Source organism: Furipterus horrens, unplaced genomic scaffold (assembly GCF_987537825.1).
Source record: "Furipterus horrens unplaced genomic scaffold, mFurHor1.1.pri manual_scaffold_2, whole genome shotgun sequence".
In the NCBI taxonomy this organism is placed as follows: domain Eukaryota; kingdom Metazoa; phylum Chordata; class Mammalia; order Chiroptera; family Furipteridae; genus Furipterus; species Furipterus horrens.
The window spans coordinates 42,774,865-42,796,407 of record NW_028327172.1 but is presented as its reverse complement, the minus strand read 5'-3'; the positions used below and the strand labels follow the sequence as shown (position 1 = coordinate 42,796,407).

The window sequence follows — 21,543 nt, the reverse complement described above, 5'->3', positions numbered from 1 at the left end:
GACCAAAACCTTCCTGATACATTTCAGACTCAAAGTTAGCATCATTCCTCTCTCCAGGGACTTTGAGTAATATATAAAAGCAGCAGACATGAATTCACTTTAAGGGATAGAGAGAAAGATGTGCTATTCTGTGGTATCTCTCATCTGACTTTTCTGGTGAGTTCTGAAATTCTAAAGAGGTATGCTAGATGATTCTCCTGAAGCCTGCTTCAAGAAAAGGTTGAATTGGGACAGAGGTAGGGTGAGGGAGAGACTTGGATGGAGTTTATCTGATAGCAACATCCTAGAGTGATCCGAGCAGCTGGAAAGGTCTCTTGACTTGGGGTTGTTGTTCGGAACTGCCACTAAATAATTTTTGTAACTATTCATCTGGCCAGCTAACTTTCTAGAATCAATTCCTTGGGATCAACGTTTGTGTGACTTATTAACATTGTTGCAAGGTCAGGAGGAAAGCAGGACTCAGAGCATGAGAAAGGTTCAGAAATCCAGGAGCAAACTGATCACAAACTAGCCCATGACTCAAACCAACAGCTGAGCCAGGACACAATGTCCAACTTCTCTTGTCTTACACATTCTGAGATAAAATATGTAAAAGTCCCCCAGCAGATTTGAAGAGTGAGAGAAATCAGCTAGCCATAAACTTGAGATGAACCATAAACACCTAAGCCTTTCGTTTACTATGCATGATGTAGATTAAAACCTAGGTCTTTAAAGGAGCCTCTCTATATGTCTACCTTATTTTGCCTTTTTTTCCCCCCAACATTCTTAACAAATCTTCTTGGGCATTCTTTGATTGACCAAAAATTAAAAAGTAAACTCAAACAACATCAGAGCCACAAAGGATCTTACAATATGTCCTTTAAAGATGATAAAGAAGAGTCCACTGAAAGAAGAATCATTTTTCTCAAGTTCATACAGCCAGGGCATGTCAGAGCCAGGGTTAAATCCCAGGTGCCCTGACCCTCAGCCCAGAGCCTGTTTCCCTAAACCACCCTGGCCCCTATATGACTTCAGTTAAAAAAAAAAAAAAAAAAAAAAAAAAAAGATTGTGGAATCCAAAATATATATATTCAGCATTGGAGACAATTACTTTTGCATCATTTTCTTCACATAAACTTGACTTTAGCATTCCCTTTGTTCAAAGGCACCTGAGATATTCCCGTTCAGAAATGTGTAACTATATTTTCCTTTTGGGCTTCTCCAACATTTTAAAGATGCCTCAAAGATCTCAGTAATATATTAGAGAGTCTTAAAAAATTTTTAATGGAGATTTTATCACCTACTTGGATGTACAATGAGGCAAGCTCACCTCGCCGGGCTTCAGTGTCCACATCTGTGAAAGATTAAATAAGTGACAGGCTGCAAAATTCCTTGCAGCGTATCTAGAAGTATCATGTGCTCAATAAGCTTAGTTTTTTCCTCACTGTATTTTTTTCCTTCATATGCATCCAGACAACCCAGAAGGTCAGTGCCACTGGGTATCACAAAGAATGTGAACCTGGGACTGTTTGGGTAGACTTTTTGCCATAAATACTAAAACTTGGGTTTTTATACCCAGAATGGCTCTGGCACTGGCCTTCACAGGTTCCTGCTTCTGTTGAAGACTATTTTATTCTCCCTTCCCCATTTCCTTTACATTAGCTCAGTTCTCTTCTGTTTTCTCTGATCACCTCTATGAGGGTCTGTATGAAAGTGGGAATTGTAGTCAGCTTGGAAAGACAAGAAACAAATGAGGTCAGTCAGTCCTGGATCCTAAGGAATCACAATTCCGGACAGGAAACAGGCATGCACAGACTGAGCTCCAGGAGCAGAAGAGATGTAATCAATCACACAGAGAAGTGGCCATTGACTCCGTGGGAACCACAGAAAGATCTGAGTTCCATACTGCCACAGAAAATCCAGGAAGGTGTCCTGGGTTGGTAATGCTACATCACATAGCATTTCTGTGGCTCCCAGTACCCCCTTCTTCTCCATTTCCATCAAGAAGAATCTGAATCTGATTGTGCTATGGCCTTGCTTTGTTAGAGGTTGTAGAGGAAAGAGAAGGAGGAGATAGTAGCATATGTGTGTGTGTGTATATATATATATATATATATATATATATATATATATATATATATATATTTCTGGAATTCCTCTTCCAAAAGAGGGTACCTTATTCGCCTGCTGTCTGCTAACCGAAAAGCATTCTAGCCTCTATCTTTATTCATTACAAGAAAATGAGCAGAAAAAAGGTTTCAAAACATTAGAATGATAGAAGAGCAAACTAATCACTCTCACAGAGAAATGGTTGTGAGTTAGCATCTAGGAATTGAGTATGTAATAAGTATAAGAAAAACTGAGTAAATGCAATACATGATGGGGAAAACAGTGCCTAACAGTGGGGGAGTTAATAACAGTGGGAAAGTAGAAATCTACAAATATACAGGTGGAAGTGCTGTGGAAGTATATAAACCTATGCATAACCTGAATGTTATGCATATATAAATGCTACATACATGTCAATGTGGACTGAGCACAATAGGGCATGTGCATGTTCAAGAATATACAAGTCAAGAGATAGTATGTGGATATATTTGTATAAGTAAGATGGTGAGAGATACAGAGCTGTGAGTGTTTCATAAGAATATAAATGGGATCTAGCATAAGGCCGGTGTGGAGGGCTATGAATGTGTCTATGTAAATAATGGACATTTTGAGGGTACATATGACTGGGAAGTCTATATTTGGAACAATGCCCTCCCACAGGCTGCATGTTAGTGTACCTATGGAATATTAAGTGAAGAATTCACAAGTTTCTGACAGGCATGAACAGCTTTGTGCCATTGCAGAAACATATGGTTGCTTTATTGCTTTTTTTGCAGCAACTCTGACAACGAAAAGCTAAGGTCCAGAGGCAGTCATCTCCTCCACATCCTGCTGTCCCAACCTCTCCCTGACAAACACTCATAACTCAGACTGCCTCTGGGGAATGTCTCACTAACCAGTGAGAGATCTAAATTAAACAACATTTTCAAAATTATATTTAAATAAGTACTTCCAAGAAGTATTGGTAATACAAGTTCCTGGTGTCCTTTTATAGTAACTCTGAATTGTAGCTGATACATTTCCATTCAATTATGCTTCTAAAACACATTAAAATTGTGAAAAATATAGCTTATATATTTTCCTTATAGCTAATTGATGTTTTTGAAGTATTTGTCAATGTCTTTCTTCTTCCATTAAACAGAGGGAAATAGTAGCCCAGCCTGTGTGGCCAGATGATCATAAAATACAAAGAAAGAATGTTTGCCTGCATTTTTTCAAAAGCAGTGATTTCAGGAATGCAGCCATTTCCAATTGTTTAGATATAATCTTCTGTGCCTCTCACTCCTTGGTTTCTTCTCCTCCAGTAAGCGCAACTCTAAGAAATCTCCAGACCAGAAGGTCTCACCCTGAAAACTGTCCTGGCTTCCTCCTGCCATGGGATTGTTCAATGTCACTCATCCTGCTTCCTTCCTCTTGACTGGTATCCCTGGTCTGGTGAGCTCTCACTCCTGGCTAGCAGGACCCCTCTGTGTGATGTATGCTGTGGCCCTCGGGGGCAACACAGTGATCCTACAAGCTGTGCGAATGGAGCCTAGCCTGCACAAGCCCATGTACTACCTCCTATCCTTGCTGTCTTTCAGTGATATGGCCATGTCCCTAGCCACACTGCCTACTGTGCTCAGAACCTTCTGCCTCAATGCCCGCAGCATTGCTTTTGATGCCTGCCTAATCCAGATGTTTCTCATTCATTCCTTCTCCATGATGGAGTCAGGTATTCTCCTGGCCATGAGCTTTGACCGCTATATCGCCATTTGCAATCCTTTGCATTATGCCACTGTGCTCACCGAAGAAGTCATTGTTGGAATGGGTTTAGCTGTGACTGCTCGGAGCTTCATTACCCTCTTCCCTCTTCCCTTCCTTATTATGAGGCTGCCTATATGCAGGTCCAATGTCCTTTCTCACTCCTACTGCCTGCATCCAGACATGATGAAGCTGGCCTGTGCTGATATCACTATCAATAGCATCTATGGACTCTTTGTTCTTGTATCCACCTTTGGCATGGATCTGTTTTTTATCTTTCTTTCCTATGTGCTCATTCTGCGCTCTGTCATGGCCATTGCTTCCCATGAAGAACGCCTCAGAGCTCTCAATACGTGTGTATCACATATCCTGGCTGTACTTGCATTTTATGTGCCAATGATTGGTGTCTCCATAGTGCACCGCTTTGGGAAGCATGCCCCACACTACATACATGTCCTCATGTCCAATGTCTACCTTTTTGTACCTCCTGTGCTCAACCCTCTCATTTATAGTGCCAAGACAAGGGAGATCCGCCGAGCCATTGTCCGCATGTTCCGCCATATCAAAATGTGACCTTCACATTTAGCTTTAAAATCTGATGTTTATTGTAGCCATAGGCTACATCCATGGGTATCATCATGATCATTGTCGTCATCATGAAGAATAAGATAGGTATGTGTACAGGAGAAAACAGAGTGATAAAACTTATAACACAAAACAAATAGTAGTACCTTCAGCAAACATCAATGGCATTATTAAAAAGGTAAATATTAGAGGTTATTGAGTGATTAGACAAAGCTTTACAGAGAAAAGCTAATCCAAGCTAGGAATCACTTTCTACAATACAATAATATTACTAATGTATATAACTAATACATTAAGTCTTTAAATGCCAGGTTCTATTGTGTTCTAAATTATTTATGTGCATTAATTCACTTATTCTTCATAACAATCCTATGAGGTACGGATAATTAAGTAAATTATTCAGGGTAACAAAGATAGTATGTCATTTAGATGAGATTCAGCACTAGTCTGGCTCCATAATTTGTACCTGCCTCTCTGTCAAATGGCATCACTATTAACATCCTTGCTTTCGCTACCACTTTCACTCCTTAAAATTCATGAGCTGTTTTAACTTCACAGTGAGAAATTGGATGCACTGTCAGAACTTGCCATGAGATATATGAACAAATATGACCCAGGAAATAGAGTTGACATCTATGAAAAAAACTCGAGTTCTCTCTGTTTCCTTTATCTGCCCACCACTTAATCCTCCTCCAAGAAAAGTAATGCTCAATAGCTGAACCGTAAAATTTTTTGACATTGTACTAAGCACATGACCTCTTTCTTTTCCCTTTTTGGGATTTTAATCTGCTTCCACACAACATGATAAGAGACATTAGAAATGATGTCCTTCAAAAAGGCCTAGGATAGGCAAAGTAGAGCATTAATGATTTGGACATTAGAAAATAATTCTTTCAGACATTCTTTTAGATTTGCATACTCTTTCCTTGATATCAGAGAAGTAGAATTTAATAAGAACTCTCTTGGTCCAATTTTAGTGGTCTCAGACTAAATTCGGACTTACTTCTAGACTAAAGTAAAGGAGATGCCCTACAGAGTCTAGACTAACTCACCAATGAAAATGCACCAGAGACCCCATACCAACAGAACATACAGTTATATAAAGTTTTTACATCTGTACAATGCTCTACTGAGAAAATATCAAGGAGAAGTGCCAGGTGCCAGAGGGAGGAAACTATTTCTGAATGGAGATAATGTAAATATTTGGACCCAGTGTTTCCAAAAGCACATTCATAAGTTCAATATGAGAGTCACAATATATGTGTCATTGTCCATTAAATAATCATTTGGAGGGCATGATTGAGCAATATATCTCAGTATAATTTTATATGAAAAATAATTGTGGTATTAGAGATCTAAAGTCAGAATATATCTTAGTCCATTTAAATAATAACTTTTCTAATTCAGGTAAGAAACTTGCAACATCAAATAATAATAATGATAATAATAATAATTTATAATGCCTTGAGAGTTTAGTTTTAAATGAATATATAGATGCCAAGGCAAGGCTTGGGAAAGCTGTTATATGAAAGTGAAAGAAACACTTACTGATTCCCACCCCCAGGACAGAGGGGAAGACATCCTTTTGGCCACAGGCCTAACTTTGAAATCCAATGATATAACAAGAGAAAAGACAATGGGCAGGGGAATATGAGCCTCCTAAAAGATCCTTTGGCTAGTCTCTACTTTATTTTCTTTCTCTTTGCTCCATTATAGTTAGAAATGCTGCTTGTTTACAAAGGATAAAGGAAAAGCATTTTTAGGTTTTGTCTCTTCTTATGAGACAGGTGCTGTAAGAAAAATTTAGGGTCACTGCTGCAATTTACATTTTAAGAAGGCTTCACATGGTCATGTTTTGGGTCTTAAGTAGAAATTCTCTATTAACTCTTTTTATTTAACAGGATTTTCTTTGAATTCTATATTTCTTTTCCTTTTTGATGGTAAAATACTTAGACTTTGGCCTAGTAAAAAGGAGAAAAAATATTTTTTTATATTTCTCTTATTTTTAGCCCCTTAAGTCTACCTCTAACCTAAGAAAATGACATACTGAACAAGGTCAAGCTAAGCAAATGAGGGGACTATTTTGAAGTCTATGGGGAAATTTTTCTGAATAAAAAAGGTCATTATTTTGTCTTGTATTGTCATGGGAGCCTAACTCATGCTCTGGGCCCAGGCTGGGTGTGTCGATGGAGAAAGAGAGAGAGAAAAGAATCTGAGAGATCAAGAATCTATCTTACCATAACTCCTGTTCTATAGTTAACACTCATAGAAAACAATGTGATAAAAAATTGAAAAAAAACACAAATCTATATTATCTGGACTGGTAAGAAATTAATTTCTGTGTAAGCCCAGAAAGTGGGAAAACCTTCAGAAATAAGAGCATGGTAGAAGAGGGAAACAAACCAGCCCCTGGACATGGCAGACCATCTGTCTTATTGTCTGAGTACCACAGAAAGGTCCAGCCTTACCTCAAGAAGCCATCTCCAGACCTGCTCAGCTCTGCTGGGATAAAACTGCTATGCCACTACAGTTACAGTTCAGTTGGACAAGAAGTGCACTTCCCCCAGAAACTGTTTTTAAAAGAGTAAATAGGAGCAAGGTACAGAGAGCCAATCTTCTGAGTTAAGGTTATCGTAGATTTGTCAAACTAGGGGTAGGTGGATGTGGTTTGTGTTCATATATATAAATTGTTTTTTCTTTTTCTTTTCTTCTATTATCCATGGAAAACTTATTTATCAAATACATAAAATAAATACAGGAGATAAATTATTTTTCAAGCAATTATTTTATTAGTTTGTTTTTTACATGTGTAACTCAGGAGTCAGCTAATACCACTGAAAAACATTTCATATTTCACTGAAATTTGTATAAACCTCTAATATTCTTCAAACAAAAAATGTAATCCCCTGCCAAAACTTTCTGTAAATTTCTACTCATGTTTTACTTACCTAAAGCACTTGTGTGTGACAGGCTTTATTAAAAGTTTAGATGACAAAGAGGTCTCAACTATTAGAAATGCAAAATGAAGAAGGAGTTATTGGGCAATCTTGATCTTATATTGTTTACTGCCAGTCATGTTTGCTCAGAAAATTTCTCCCCCAACTTTTTCAGCCTTCATTCCTCCTACCAGAGATATGTACTGTAGTTACTTTCGTTTACTCAACTCTAAATCTAAAAAACGTGTGCGAATTTGGGGGGTGGAAATGATATAATTCTACTGGAAAACAATTTTTCTTACAAGCTTTTGTTATTGTGTTTGCTTATATGAAACATAACAGTTTACTTATTTATTTATTCAACAATATTTATTGAAACCTAAAATGAGGCCGACACAGTATTAGGTCTGAGAGCTCAGTGATTATGGAATTTAGTCACTGGGTTTTGTGAGAGAAACCTACCTGAAAAGAGATGGAAGCGGTATGTCAACGTCTCCTGAGATGTGTTTAATAAATACAAATTTCTTTTCAGTATCCCCTGCAAAGCTACACCGTGTTTTGAGTGGGTGCACTGTGGTGGAGCATGTGGAGGAGTGTTACTGGTGGGAATGTAGTCATCGCACCCATGCGCACTGTGTAAAGCCTATGTATTTAAGGCAAACAACCCATATTGCTGGGCTGGGGGAAATAAGCTTCCTGCATGGTAATCTACATTGTTAAATATAAGACAGACTTTAAACAACCATGGATCAGAATCAACTTTAATTATTAGTCTCAACAGTGACAGAGTCAAATTCTTCAGTAAATATTGGACAGTTTAGAACTGAAAGAGAGCTAAGTGGCATTTTCTATATTTGACATGATATAATGAAAACAAAAGCTTAACACAAAAAAATCTGTCAGTAAACAATTTAATAAATGAATATTTGACTAAGTGTTGAAGAGGCAAGTAAAATAAATTTGAAATCCAAACAGAAATTCCTGCTAAACCAATTTAAAACCTTATGTAACAGTGTTAGGGACACTAGATTTAGAATATTTCCCATGTCAGTTACTCAGCTTAGATATGGAGATTGGTGGTTTCATTCAACAGAAAATATCATTCAACATTTAGAATCCAAATATCTATAAGAACATTTTTACAAATAAATAGAAAAAATAGTTTAGGATTATTGTGGGGGGGCTTATAAGATATAACTGAGGTATAAATTGGACAATTGGGCACTATTTTAAAACCAATCCTTTTTTATATTCAGTGTAATTTCTCAAAGAACCCCCTGTGCCTTCAATTCATACAGAAATATTATAAACAGGTTTATAATTTATCATTAATTTAGATGTCAGTACTCTACTCGAATACTGTTTGACTAGTCTGAACAAATATAGTTTATCTCAGAAAGAAAAAAACCCTTTTTCCAAGTCAGTTACTTAGGGAATATTTATTAGGCAGCAATAAAACATACATATATATAATGGGTTATTTTTCATAATAAGAAAATAAGAGCTTTCAATTTTTTGTCTCTTGAACATGCTTCTCTATAATGTATATTTAATATAAACAGGTTATATATACTGTGTATATGGGCATACATGCATGTGCACCCCAGTAGTCCTTATCCAACTACCAACTGGAGGGTGAGTCCTTCTGCAACACTAAAAATATTGCTATCACAGTTTTGTGCAGTGATTCCTTATTTATTCAGAGCTAAGCTCAGCACACTTGTATTCAACTGATGAGACACACAGGGAAACTTCTCCCAATGTCACGCGACTTTTGTTATCAGGAATCAGGCTCAGTCCATCTCCACATCCCCAGCATTCAGCACAGAGCTAGATGCGTATTAGTCATCTCATGTGTTTGTAAGTGCACTGATAAGGGATCACTGCACACAATGCTGATAGAAGTACGCTCAGTGTCACAGTGGTACTCACTCTTCCTGTCCTCATGTCTTATTCTGTGATGTTTCAATTCCGTAATTGAGATCAAAAGAAGTATTTCTAAAAAAGAAAAAAAACCTAAAAATGTAGAAGTCTGCCATGTGGTTTCTAATACTCAGGCATAGATACTGAAGCACAAAGATTTAAAAAAGTTTGTTTTTTTTTAAGAAAGATTCCCATTTTGAGTATGACTCTAAGGGCTATGGGTCTTTGATTTATTTTTCCTTTTATGTCTGCTCATAACTGCTTACAAAGTTAGTTTGTATCCAATTTTCAATACCATATAATAAGGAAGGATGGTTTTCCATGGTGACTGGGAAAAGGATTCTCTGGACTAGGAGGGGATGGCAAGTAGCTTTTCCAGGTTCATGGCTTTAGGGCTCCCCCTGTTGTTGTGCAAATATTCAAAGTAACCCCTTTTTGAGGTCAATTTCTGTGTCTCAGAGCTGTCCGTTTCTAGGTGTTTGGTTCCCTCCTTCTGTTGAAGCTCTAGAGCTCTGCATGCCTTTCTCCCAAGCAATACAAGCAACTTAAGACGTTTCTGTGGCTACTGCAGCATTTTCTTGCATCTGCTTCCCTTACAGCCTTTCCGCCTGTCAGTAGAACCTTCCTTTTCTCTTACTCCAGTGATCTTTATGTTTCATGTGGTTTCCTTCAGGTTGAAGTTATAGTCTTTCATGGAAGTTTCTGTGTTGAAAATTTCTGAGAATCTTGGGTACTTAGGACCAGAGTTATTTTGCTTGATTTGCTCAAGTGCAAGAGGACATAAAACTGGTCACATTGTTTCCAGTTTCACCAGTCAATCTCAAAGCCACCTGCACACATTTTTGTTTAGGGTATAGTCCTCTCCTGTTGGTAGCGATTGTTATGAGTTGTTGTTGTTGTTCTCGTTTAAATTTTTTGGAGAAATAAGTTTTGTTATTACCTTCACTACACTGCTTCCCACCATATAATTTCTAATCTTGGCTACACCTACCTTGTTCTAGAATACTTGAGGTTTCCCTGTTATCTGATATTGTTGAAGATGTTTCCTCTAGGATTCTATTCTGTTTTGGGTGAGGGGAGGATTGTTTAATTTGGCACTTAGCAGGTGTGTAAAGGAGATTCGTATCTATATTTCTGCTATGTTTAGGGCATCATCATGTTACTTAGTCCCTATAGTTTTATTTTTTAAAAGTTATTTTATGATCTTATGAGAAAAAAGCATTGGAAGAAATGTTTGTTTTAAAAAGTGATAACTTTCGCCCCAGTGTCTGCCTTCCTCAATCAACCAATAAAGTTGAATTACACCATGGTGAATGTCCCCACACCCTGTGCTTACCTCTGCCAAGTATCTGCAAGCCTGCATGTTCTGTGCTGTGTGTGCTTTGTGTGAACTTGCAGAAGATTCCTCTTTCTTCCAGGCTATTACTCTCTGAGGATTATGCTTTCTGAATTTTCTGATACCCTTCACCCACCTGTCCTCTGCTCTAGCATATGCTGAAAACTCTGGGCTTGGGTGCTCACTACAGGCCATGTAAGTCCATAGTTTAGCAAATAATGGGTCAACTTCTCAATGCCTCTAGAGCAGGCATGCATCACCGTCAATGACTAGTATCTATTAGTCTTCCATGTAAAGTCTCTGTAGCTCCCTAGAAGAAAGTTAATCCTCTCCCTAGCCATGCTTGAGGATGGCAATATGTGATTTTTTCACAAAACTTTTCTCCTGATTTTAAATTTATAAATTTCAGGTGTTATATGGTTTATAATTCATAGTCAATAAAGCAAGCATATATGTTTCTTTTTATAGGAGTCAAGAATGCTCTTTCTTATTTCAAAGTGCAAAGTTAGTCACAGCTATTGTATATCTTTAATTTTTAAAATTTAAGGATACTCAAAAAGTATTGAGTATCTTTAAAAAGTATTGGGGTGATACTTATGATCTCAAGTAGTATAATACCTAACCATACTACAGTTGATATGTATGCAATAGTTTTTGAAATTTATTTGAAAGCACAGATGTCACTAGTATATTGGGACTAATAAAAGGGTCTAATTAAAGACCCACTTCCTTCTAGGTCTAAGAAAAGTTATTTTTGGCAACCTGTGACACATTTAATTACAATGTAAGACAGCCTTATATTCTGAGTTAGGGGTCATAGCCAGACTATACCATACAACTGATGGCAGGTACCAAATTGTAAGTCCATGTATGGAAGGAGATTTAAATCCTGCAAAAGACTAAGCTAGTACACACAAAAGTCAGCAAGAGCAAAAAACTCACAAGGCACTTGGCTTTCCATAAGATTTCGCCCTGGTCACAGCTTAGATCCCAATAACATCTTGCGTAGCCTTTTACGAATCTCCTTAGTCTTAATAGAATAAATAATTGGGTTGAGCATTGGAGGCACAAAGAGATAAACCAAGGACGTGAACTTGTGCACATACTCAGGGGAATGTTTTCCAAATCGATGAACCATGGACACACTAACCATAGGCATGTAAAAGATGAGCACAGCACAAATGTGTGACACACACGTGTTGAGGGTCTTAAGCCTTTCTTCCTGGGAGGCAATGGCCAACACAGAGCGCAGTATGAGAACATAAGAGACAAGGATGAGCACTGAATCTACACCAAAGGCAGAGATGACAATAAATAAGCCATACATGCTGTTGATGGTGGTATCTCCACAAGGCAAGCGGATGAGGTCTGGGTGCAAGCAGTAGGAATGAGTCAGAACATTGGTCTTACAAAAGGGCAGCCTCTTCAGGAGGATTGGCAGTGGGAACACCATGAAGAAGCTGCGAATGATGATGGATATGCCCATGTGAGCCACGTGAATATCAGTGAGCACAGTAGAATAACGCAAGGGGTTACAGATGGCCACATAGCGGTCAAAACTCATAGCCAGCAGGATCCCAGACTCTGTCCAGGAGAAAAAGTGGATGAAAAACATCTGGGTCAGGCAGGCACCAAAGGCAATCTCCGGAGTACGAAAGCACAAGGCAGCCAGTACAGAGGGCAACGTAGAAAAGGACACACCCAGGTCATTGACAGACAACAGAGACAGGAAGTAGTACATTGGGTGATGCAAACTCTGCTCCTCCTTTATGATGAAGACAATTAGAATGTTGCCCAGAATGGAGATAGCATAAAGCAGCAAAAGGAGAGCAGTTAACCAGTGCTCCAGATGCTCCAACTCTGGGAAGGCTGTTAGTGTGAAGCTGGTAGTTCTTGAGATGTTAGTCCCAAAACTTTTCATGAGGGTCCCTGATTAGCTTTTAAGGAAATACAACCAGAGTGAAGTGAGGTCAGACAGTGGATAATATAAAGACAATGAATGGTCATTGTCCTCAAGATAGAAGGGACAATGACATTTATATTTGATATCAAATATAATGGAAGGATACAGAAGGAGCAGGTCAGGGGTCATTGGCTTTATCTCAGGCCTTCTTCAGTCTGACTATATCTACAAATGGGGCATGGGCTCCAACTCCTTCTACACAAAAATCTTCTGACTCTGTTTCTTTGGATATCATCTCCTATTCTTTCTGTCTCAGCCTTTTTTTTTATAGAAAGATTCAAACATTTCTCCAATGGTGGAAAATGATTTCACCCTTTTCTCTAGTAAATGTTACCCACCACCGTCTTCGAGAAGTGAGATACACTATGTCCTCCATGAAGTCCTCCCTTAATTCTCTCCACTTACTAATGCATTCCCCATTGTACAAGTGATGACTTTTTTGGTCTATATTCTGAGCTGTGTCCTTTTTCTTGCCTGCACTCAAGCATCACTCCAGTTCCTCATCTTCTCTTTGTTGCTTGAGTGCCTCACTTATTCGCCAAGGGTCCAGAATCTCATGCTTCCTCATTATTGATTGCTCCTTGTTTTTTCTATCTGGAATGTTCACATGAATTTTTTCTGTTCAGATTAAAGAATCTCAAACTGTGCTGCATGTTGGAATCACTTGAGGAACTTTAAAACTTTTTGGTTTTGCTTAGGCCTTGCTCATATCAGTTAAGTCAGAAGCTCTAGCAGTGGAACTTAAGAATTAGTATTTTTTTAAACTTCCCAAGTGATTCCACTAGGCAGGCAAGTTTGAAAATTAGAGGTTTGGATCATTTTAATGAGCTTCATATTGTCCTACTTCACAACAACTTCTTTCAGGATTTACTATCATAGGAAACAAAGAACAACAAAAATGCTTTGTTGCTCTTGCATATTTTTCTAGTAATCACTCATTTCTCTGCCCTCTTTATAACTAATATTTTCAAAATTACTTTCCATGTATAATGTCCTTCTAATCTCTCTTCTGTGTGGCAATGAGCTCAAATGTATGCCTCTATCTCAGACTTCTCTTCTAGCTCTAAACTCAAGTATTCAATGACCTATCAATTGAAATAGCTCATTAGCATCTCAAACATAACTAATATGCAGTTGAACTTTTCAGTAATCACTATATTTGATCTTCCCCGATTTGTATCAATTCATAAAAATGTATCACCATCTATTCACCAGGACTGAAAAACCTAGTAGGCATCTCTCTCATGCCCATCCCAGGTCTAATTAATCTATTACCTTACCACCTTTCCAAAATATGCTTAACACTGACTGTCTTCTCTACATCACTTCTGACTGTAATTTATCCCTCGGCATCTTTAACCAGGATTTCTGCAAGACCTTCCTTGCTGATTGACCAGCTTAGTGTCATGCTCTTCTTTAATCCATTCTCCACAAAAAGGCCAAATTGTTTGTTTATAATATAAGTAAAATAATGTTGCACTCCTACTAAATGTCTTTCAATGGCTTCCCTTCCCTTTTGAAATAAAATTTAAATAGAATTCAAGCATCCTTACTATGGCATACAGCAGCATTAGCACTACCTAGGAACTTATCTTCCAATTATTCTAATCATTCATTACATCTCTGCTCATGATTGTATGTCCCTGTTGTATATCCTCATACACATTTTTTAATAACTTTTATCACACTTTAGAATTACAATGAACTGTTATATTTGTTTGGTTATTTGATTAGTATCTTTCTCCCTCAATAAATTGTAAGTTCCCATAATTACTTGTTTTTCTTCTCATTCTATGCTCAATGCTTAGCCAGGTCACTGGACATAGAAGCCTGGATTAGGACTCAGGGATTACCAGTTCTACTTAATATTGATTATATAATAAACTATCTTAGAAAGAAGGTATTGCAAGCTTCTTCAAATATTTGTTCCCTACTCACTTCAAGATTTTGGAGCTATGAATGAGATTTCTACATGCCTCTGTAAGAGAAGAGCTGAAGTCCCAACCTACCTCCCCAGCAGCTCCAGTGGATGGGAGGAGAGAGGTAGGTGAAGTGTCTACAAGGGAAGAAACACTGAGAATTCTGCACACTGCACACTCTGCACACAACTTCCCCACCAGCCTCCACCCTTTTCAGGCCCTGAGCTGTAAAACTGCCTATAAAGAGTCCCCTGGGCCCAGTACATCCCACAGCACAGAGGTGGCTGGGCAGCAGGGAATGCAAAATATTTGGGGCAGATGTCTCCTCTGTAACCTGACATTTCTTTGAAACTGTGATATTTCAAAGAAATTAAGACTTAGAACTGGTTGTTCTTTATTTTTCAGAAGAGGATCTGATGCCAAGGGAAAAAATCTATTCGGTAAGTGATAAACAGAGCTGGCTTGAATCCCAGACCTTCTGACTCTCACAGCAAGTTTGAAAGAAAGGCAGCTGTCATATCACAACTCTTCCAATTCACTTCCCAATTTACAACAATATTTTTAAGTACAATTACATCATATTATTTCCATTACCAGTAAAGTCCAAACCTTTGTATAGGCCTGTGCTATGACACTGCCTTCCTTACAAACTTAATCTTGAGCCAGTTTCTCTTTGTTGTTTCTATTGCAACCATAGTTATCTTTCAGGTCCTTGACTATGCAAAGCTTACTCCTTCCTCATGGCCTTCACAAATGCTGCTTCCCATGTCTTGGAAGCATTTCCTCATTCAACTTTCCTTCTTCTTGCTAGCTTCTTATCTATCAGCTCTTAGCTTAAACTGGAAGATTTAAGCTAAATGGAAGAGACCCTTAATGTCTTAGCCTAATAAATTTTTATATAACATTTTTCATTGGTCTTTTCTAGATCCTTGCAGAGTTGTGATTATGTGATTTAATGTAAACAATAAGTTAGTTATTCCATGCCTCCTTCCTACATTAATATGTAAATTCCATGAGAGGTAAGTCTATGTCTTTCTTATTCTTTAATATACTCAAATTACTCAGCATGTGTGTAGCAAATAGTAAGCATGCAACTAATACTTGTGTCCTGATTTACACCATCTGCATAATAGCATCAGCCTTCTTTCCATAAATGTCTTCAAAATGGGTTACCACGCTATTTGAATCACTTGTTAATGAACATATGACATGAACACACTTCTTCACGCTATGTTTTGTTTTGTTTTCTGTTTGTTTGTTTATTTTTGTCAATGAACCTAGATATCTATCAGCCCCACAGTACAGAATAACACACAGATGTTTAATTTTAAAAAATGTTTTTTACATATTTTTGCCCAACCTAAATTTAAAACATCTTTTCATTTCTAAATATAATCATTATAAAATATCTGATTCACTTTTCTACCTTAATCAATCCAAGCCCATGTGCACTAGAGAAATCTTTGACCTTACAGGCCGTGTCAGAGGCCCCTTCTCTGGGCTACCACAGATAGTAATCATGGCATCTTCTCTGACATCGGAACTATTTCTACATATGTGTACTTATTGAACATCTTGCGTGCTGCTTTGCTCCACTAATTTATTTAAAATATATGAGCTTCCTTTGTGACCTGGCATCTTGCATTCCTCCAGCCCAAACTAAGACCATCGTTGTTAAATACGTTTACATGCTAAAAGGCAATAAGAGAAAGGAGCAAGAACGGCAAAGGTTTTCCGAGTCGTGTCGCCAACTCAATGTCACACCAGTCTTGGACTAGGGAAATAGGCTGCCTGGGTTCAGCTCCTGCGCCTTTACTTACTATCTGTGTGCTTCAGTGTCTTTACCTGTAAATCAAAAATAATAATTTTGCCTACATCAGAGCCTGCTGATAAGAGCTCATGATTTTTTAATAATAAAATAAACTTTGAACTTTGACTAGCACTTACTAAGCCACCAAGGAATGTTATCATTAGTATTACTTTGCAGCAGGTAAAATGAACGTCAGGTATTTTAAGTGGCTAATCTAATTAGCTCAGTTGAACTAAGAGATCAATGAGACTAGTCCTGATATCAGGCCTGCCACAGACTACTAATAAAATTTCTGTCAATGCTGCCCTGGCTGCTGTGGCTCAGTGGATTGAGCATCGGTCTGGGAGCCAAGTGTTGCTGGTTCGATTCCCTGTCAGGGCACATGACTAGGTTGCACATCAGGTCCCCAGTTAGGAGTGCTAGTGAGAGGCAACCACACACTGATTAAAAAAAAGAAAAAATTCTGTCAATGCTTCTAAATACTTTTATATGCAAATGTATAAATATTTAACAATAATATTGTCCACCTGCTAGAACTATTATCTGAAAAATATTTTATTTGAAACACTACTTTATAGTGATTTATACATTCTTTTAAGCTATATACTATACTAGAAATCTGTTGTGGTAGACATATCTTCTATTTTTAATTAGTATAACTTTTAAAATTTTTATTTTATGTTTTAACATTTGGGAGATCAATTCTATTCCTGTCCAATTTCTTAACTTTTTAGAACATTTGAAGGACAGTAAACTCAATTGTGTGATAATGTTAAATTACATTAAAATTATGTTGTTGTTTTTCAAAAAATATTCAGAATTAAGTAAACTGAATTTGGAAAAAGTGACACCTTTAATATTTGTTTAATCTTCCACCAAGTCACATGATTTGAGTCTATTTGTTCAAGTTTATTTCTAACCTATCAATAATAAAGTTTTTTTCCATAAAATTTCTTATTAAAATATTTCTGAGATGAATTAATTTTTAAGTTTGATAACTGAAATATTTAGTAATTAAAATACTTGCTATGTTTTTTAAATCACTAGTTTTATGATATTTGGAAAGTTTTTTCAAATTTTGGTAATCTTTTATTTTTTAAAAGCCTTGGTGCTTTCTTGATTCATAAATTACATCACTTGCAAATGATAATATTATGGTTGTATTCATTTATTTATCCAATTTTGAAATTTACTAAATAGTACAATGTTAAGCTCTAAGGATAATTTGAGTACTTCTTATATGACAAGCAATGTACCAACTATTTTACATACATAATCTCTAAACTATAAAAATACAACAATCTGGTTATTTTTGTAGCAATTTTACAAGTGAGTAAATTGAGGCTCAGAAGGATTGGGGTTTTTTCAACGTCTTTATTGACCTTAAATGAAGTTCACATTCTTTCTAATTTTAACAAATAATTCATTCTTTCAAGAAGCTTATGATTCAAATAGGCAGCTACATACAGAGGACAGAATTATTTCTAGGTGCCGTGGTATAATTCTACATGAATACATTAGAAGTTTATAAAAATAACAAAACATTTGTTTTACCAGGTAGATGGAGGGCAGGTAGTAAAACAGTGCTGGAAATGTGGAGCCAGTATTTGGCTCATGGTATTTGTCTAATAAATTTTTTTGATGAATAATTAGAATGACATATAATTTCCAAGCATATAAAAATGGACAAGGTGTTCCAAGTAAAGGCTATCAAAACAAAAATACAGAGGCATAAAGCAACTTATTGGTTTAGCAACAACTCATAGTTCCATGTACCTGGAGCAAAGTTTTATTTATGAGGTGTGGGGGGTATGGTTAGCAGTAGTAAGACATAAGAAATGAATACAATAGTGATATTACTAAGGTACATGTTAAGGGATTTGGACTTTATCCTTAAGCAATAGGAGCCATTTAAGGCTATGAATGTTTTATAATCAGATTCTTTAGGGAGATTTTTCTGGCTACAGCTTGGAAAAGTGAGAGAAGAGTGGTGAACAGTGAGATCAGTTTGGAGATAATGCCAGTGTGAAGTGAGGGGTAATAATGAAGGCCCCAAATAAGCTAACAACAGCGGTGAAGTAGAGGCAAAAATCGGGTGAGCCAAAGTCTAATTAGAATTTTCAGGGCTTAGTATCCAATTACAGATAAAGGGATAAGGTTAAATACTTCATTTCTCTCTCCAGGTTTGTTAAATTACTAAAAATTCCCCTAAAAAATTAGGAAATAGCAATGTACAAAAATGGCAAAATTGTTTTCCCTTTATTTTAAGCAGAAAGTATATAATTTAATACAGTAAGAAAATATACAGATAAGTTTTCTTCATTTTTATAGAGGATGGATTTTTTTGTTTCTTTAGATACATTTTCTGAAATCAACTTTTCTTTTTTTTCATTATTTCACTCATGAACATGATGAATTATATCAAGGGATTTTTGTAAAATGTGCCTCTTTTTAAATTCAAAGATATGTATCAATTATTCTTTGTTTATTTTGCTTAATTGTATTCATAACTTCTAGAGCTTACACATGTTTTTATTCTGTGTTTAATCTATAGAAATTTTGCTGATACAAATTTTTTCTGTATCTCTTATCAGGTATATTTAAACTTTTACATAGCTTTCCAATTCTATTTATGATAAAAAGAATTACCTATTTCTAAAATTGGGGGAGAAGTAAGGAAAAAGATCTTATACTATAATATTTTTTATATACTGGGAGTATATTCGCTAACTTTCAATTACTTTCTCAATCACCAGTTAACTTATTTATTTACATTTTATATTTATTTCCAAAATACCAATTTACTCAAGCTTCACTTACTTATAGAATGTTCTATAATTTCAATCAAGATGGCAGCATAGGTAAACTATAGAGCAACCATCACTCAGAACCATAGGAAATTGAGTTGAATCGACAACTATGAAATTAAAGAATCCACACCCATCCAGATGGATAGAAAGGGCAGAGACGGACACAGAACAGGTTTGTCCCACACCCATGTGTGGTGGATAAAAATTCCAGAGAGATATCTCAGGAAAGAGGAATACCAGCCCTGCACCAGGGTCCAAGCCTGGGGTTCCAGTGCCAGGAAGATAAGTCTCTATAACTTCTGGCTGCAAAAACCAGAAGAGATTGAGTTGGTGGAAGAAACTGTTGGAGTTCCAACAAGTTCCTCTTAATCCATACACGAACTTACTAAGACTCACGCCCTCTGAGCTCCAGAACCAAAGTAGCAGTTTGAAAGGTACCAGTGGTATAAAGGGAGAAACTGAAGTGTCTGGTATCAAGGCTCAGCTGGGGGATAGCTTTCTTCCAGACAGAAATGTGGGCAGAGGCCATTGTTCCCTTTCTGAACCCTTGCCCCACAGAACCACAGAGCCGGCAAGTGTGTGCCATACAGAGACTCCATCGACCTGGCTAACACTGTTTACCATGCCCTGGAGATTCCCTGAGACTACATCCCACCTATCTTATGGGCCCATCCAAGCTGTTAACAGTCACTTTTCCATGTAAAGGGCTGGTCTAAGCTCATGTATCACAACTTCCTAAATCCCCTCAAACAAGCAACAGCCAGCTTCAGTGAACCCCCAGCTCTCATAACTGTTGCTCCATGACCCCCAGGACTGGTACTAACAGCAGCCATCTTAGATTCACAACTTGGTTATGCCTGGGAACCTCCAAGCCCAGCACAAGTAGTAACCATCTCAGATGGCTTTATAGCTCATACAAGGTGGTCCCAGGAAGAATACAGTTGGGAGTTGACTTTGTCCTGCACTATCCAGGAAATCCCAGAGCCTGAAAACTCAGTGGACAGCTACAGACATTTGAGCACCACCACCCTGCCCCTGCATAGCTGATCCTTCATGGAGGAAAGAGGTTGCGGTCAATGGTCACAGCCAGTCTTTGCTGCTGACTGGCCTGCATACTCCCTCCCATTGACCTGCCAACAACAATCAAGGCTCACCTACAAGAAAAGGGTGTACCCAGCCCACACAAAGACTACACCAGAGTACCCAACTTGGGTGACAGGGAAGTCTGTGCCACAGGACCCTATTGGACACCAACTATATTAGCCATGCTACCAAGACAGAGAGTCATAGTAGCTCTGCCTAATGCATAGAAACAAACAGAGGGAGACTGCCAAAATGAGGAGATAAAGAAATATGGCCTAAATTAAAGAACAGATCAAGACTCTAAAAAGAGCTAAATATAATGGCGGTAAGCAATCTATCAGATGCAGAGTTCAAAACACTGTCTATGAGGATGCTTAAGGAATTTAATGAGTACCTCAACAACATAAAAAAGATCCAGTCAGAAATGAAGGATACACTAAATGAAATAAAGAACAAGTTACAGATAAATAGAGTAGAGAGGATGAAGCCATGAATCAAATCAATGATTTGGAACTTAAGCAAGCAAAAAAAAACCTATCATAAAGAAGAAGAAAAAAGATTCCAAAAAAATGAAGACAGTATAAGCAGCCTCTGGGACAATTTCAAGAGGTCAAACATTTGCATCATAGGGGTGCCAGAATGAGAAGAGAAAGAACAAGAAATTGAAAACCTATTTGAAAAAATAATAAAAGAAAACTTCCCTTATTTGGTGAAGGAAATAGACATGCAATTCCAAGAAGCACAGAGTCCCAAACAAGTTGAATGCAAAAAGTCCCACTCCATAATGCATCATAATTAAAATGCCAAAGGTTAAAGATAAAGAGAGAATCTTAAAAGCAGCAAGAGAAAAGCAGTTATTTACCTACAGGGGAATTTCCATAAGAATGTCAGTTGATTTCTCAAAAGAAACTTTACAGGCTAAAAGGTATTTACAAGAATTATTCAGTCATGAAAAACATAAACCTACAGCCAAGATTGCTCTACCCAATACAGCTAATCATCTAGTTCGAAGGGCAAATAAAAAGCTTTCCAGACAGGAAAAAGCTACAAGAGTTCATCATCACCAAACCATTACTATATGAAATGTTAAAGGGCTTGTTGAAGAAAAAGAAGATCAAAACTATGAACAATAAAATGGCTATAAATACATATCTATCAACAATTGAACCTAAAAAACAAAACTAAGCAAATAAGAGCAGAAACAGAATTATGGATATGGAGAACATTTTGATGGTTACCAGATGGGTAAGTGATGTGGGGGAATGGGTAAAGAGGTGAGGGGATTAAGAAGTACAAATAGGTAGTTAAAGAATAGCCATGGGGATGTAAAGTACAGTATAGGAAATGGAA

General features: G+C 37.2%; 2 protein-coding genes across 2 annotated transcripts; one reads left to right on the top strand and one right to left on the bottom strand.

Annotated features, from left to right (window-relative positions):
* Positions 1-3,462: 3,462 nt before the first annotated feature.
* LOC150018317 (olfactory receptor 51I2) lies at positions 3,463-4,401 on the top strand. Its single transcript, XM_090267710.1, has one exon. The coding sequence runs from the start codon at positions 3,463-3,465 to the stop codon at positions 4,399-4,401; it is 939 nt and encodes a 312-aa protein (XP_090123836.1).
* A 7,183-nt stretch (positions 4,402-11,584) lies between these two features.
* LOC150018316 (olfactory receptor 51I2-like) lies at positions 11,585-12,529 on the bottom strand. Its single transcript, XM_090267709.1, has one exon. The coding sequence runs from the start codon at positions 12,527-12,529 to the stop codon at positions 11,585-11,587; it is 945 nt and encodes a 314-aa protein (XP_090123835.1).
* Positions 12,530-21,543: the final 9,014 nt, after the last annotated feature.

What these genes read in the sequence shown, in the direction of transcription:
- LOC150018317 (XM_090267710.1), top strand. Translation starts at nt 3,463, where the DNA reads ATGGGATTGTTCAATGTCACTCATCCTGCTTCCTTCCTCTTGACTGGT.
- LOC150018316 (XM_090267709.1), bottom strand. Translation starts at nt 12,529, where the DNA reads ATGAAAAGTTTTGGGACTAACATCTCAAGAACTACCAGCTTCACACTA.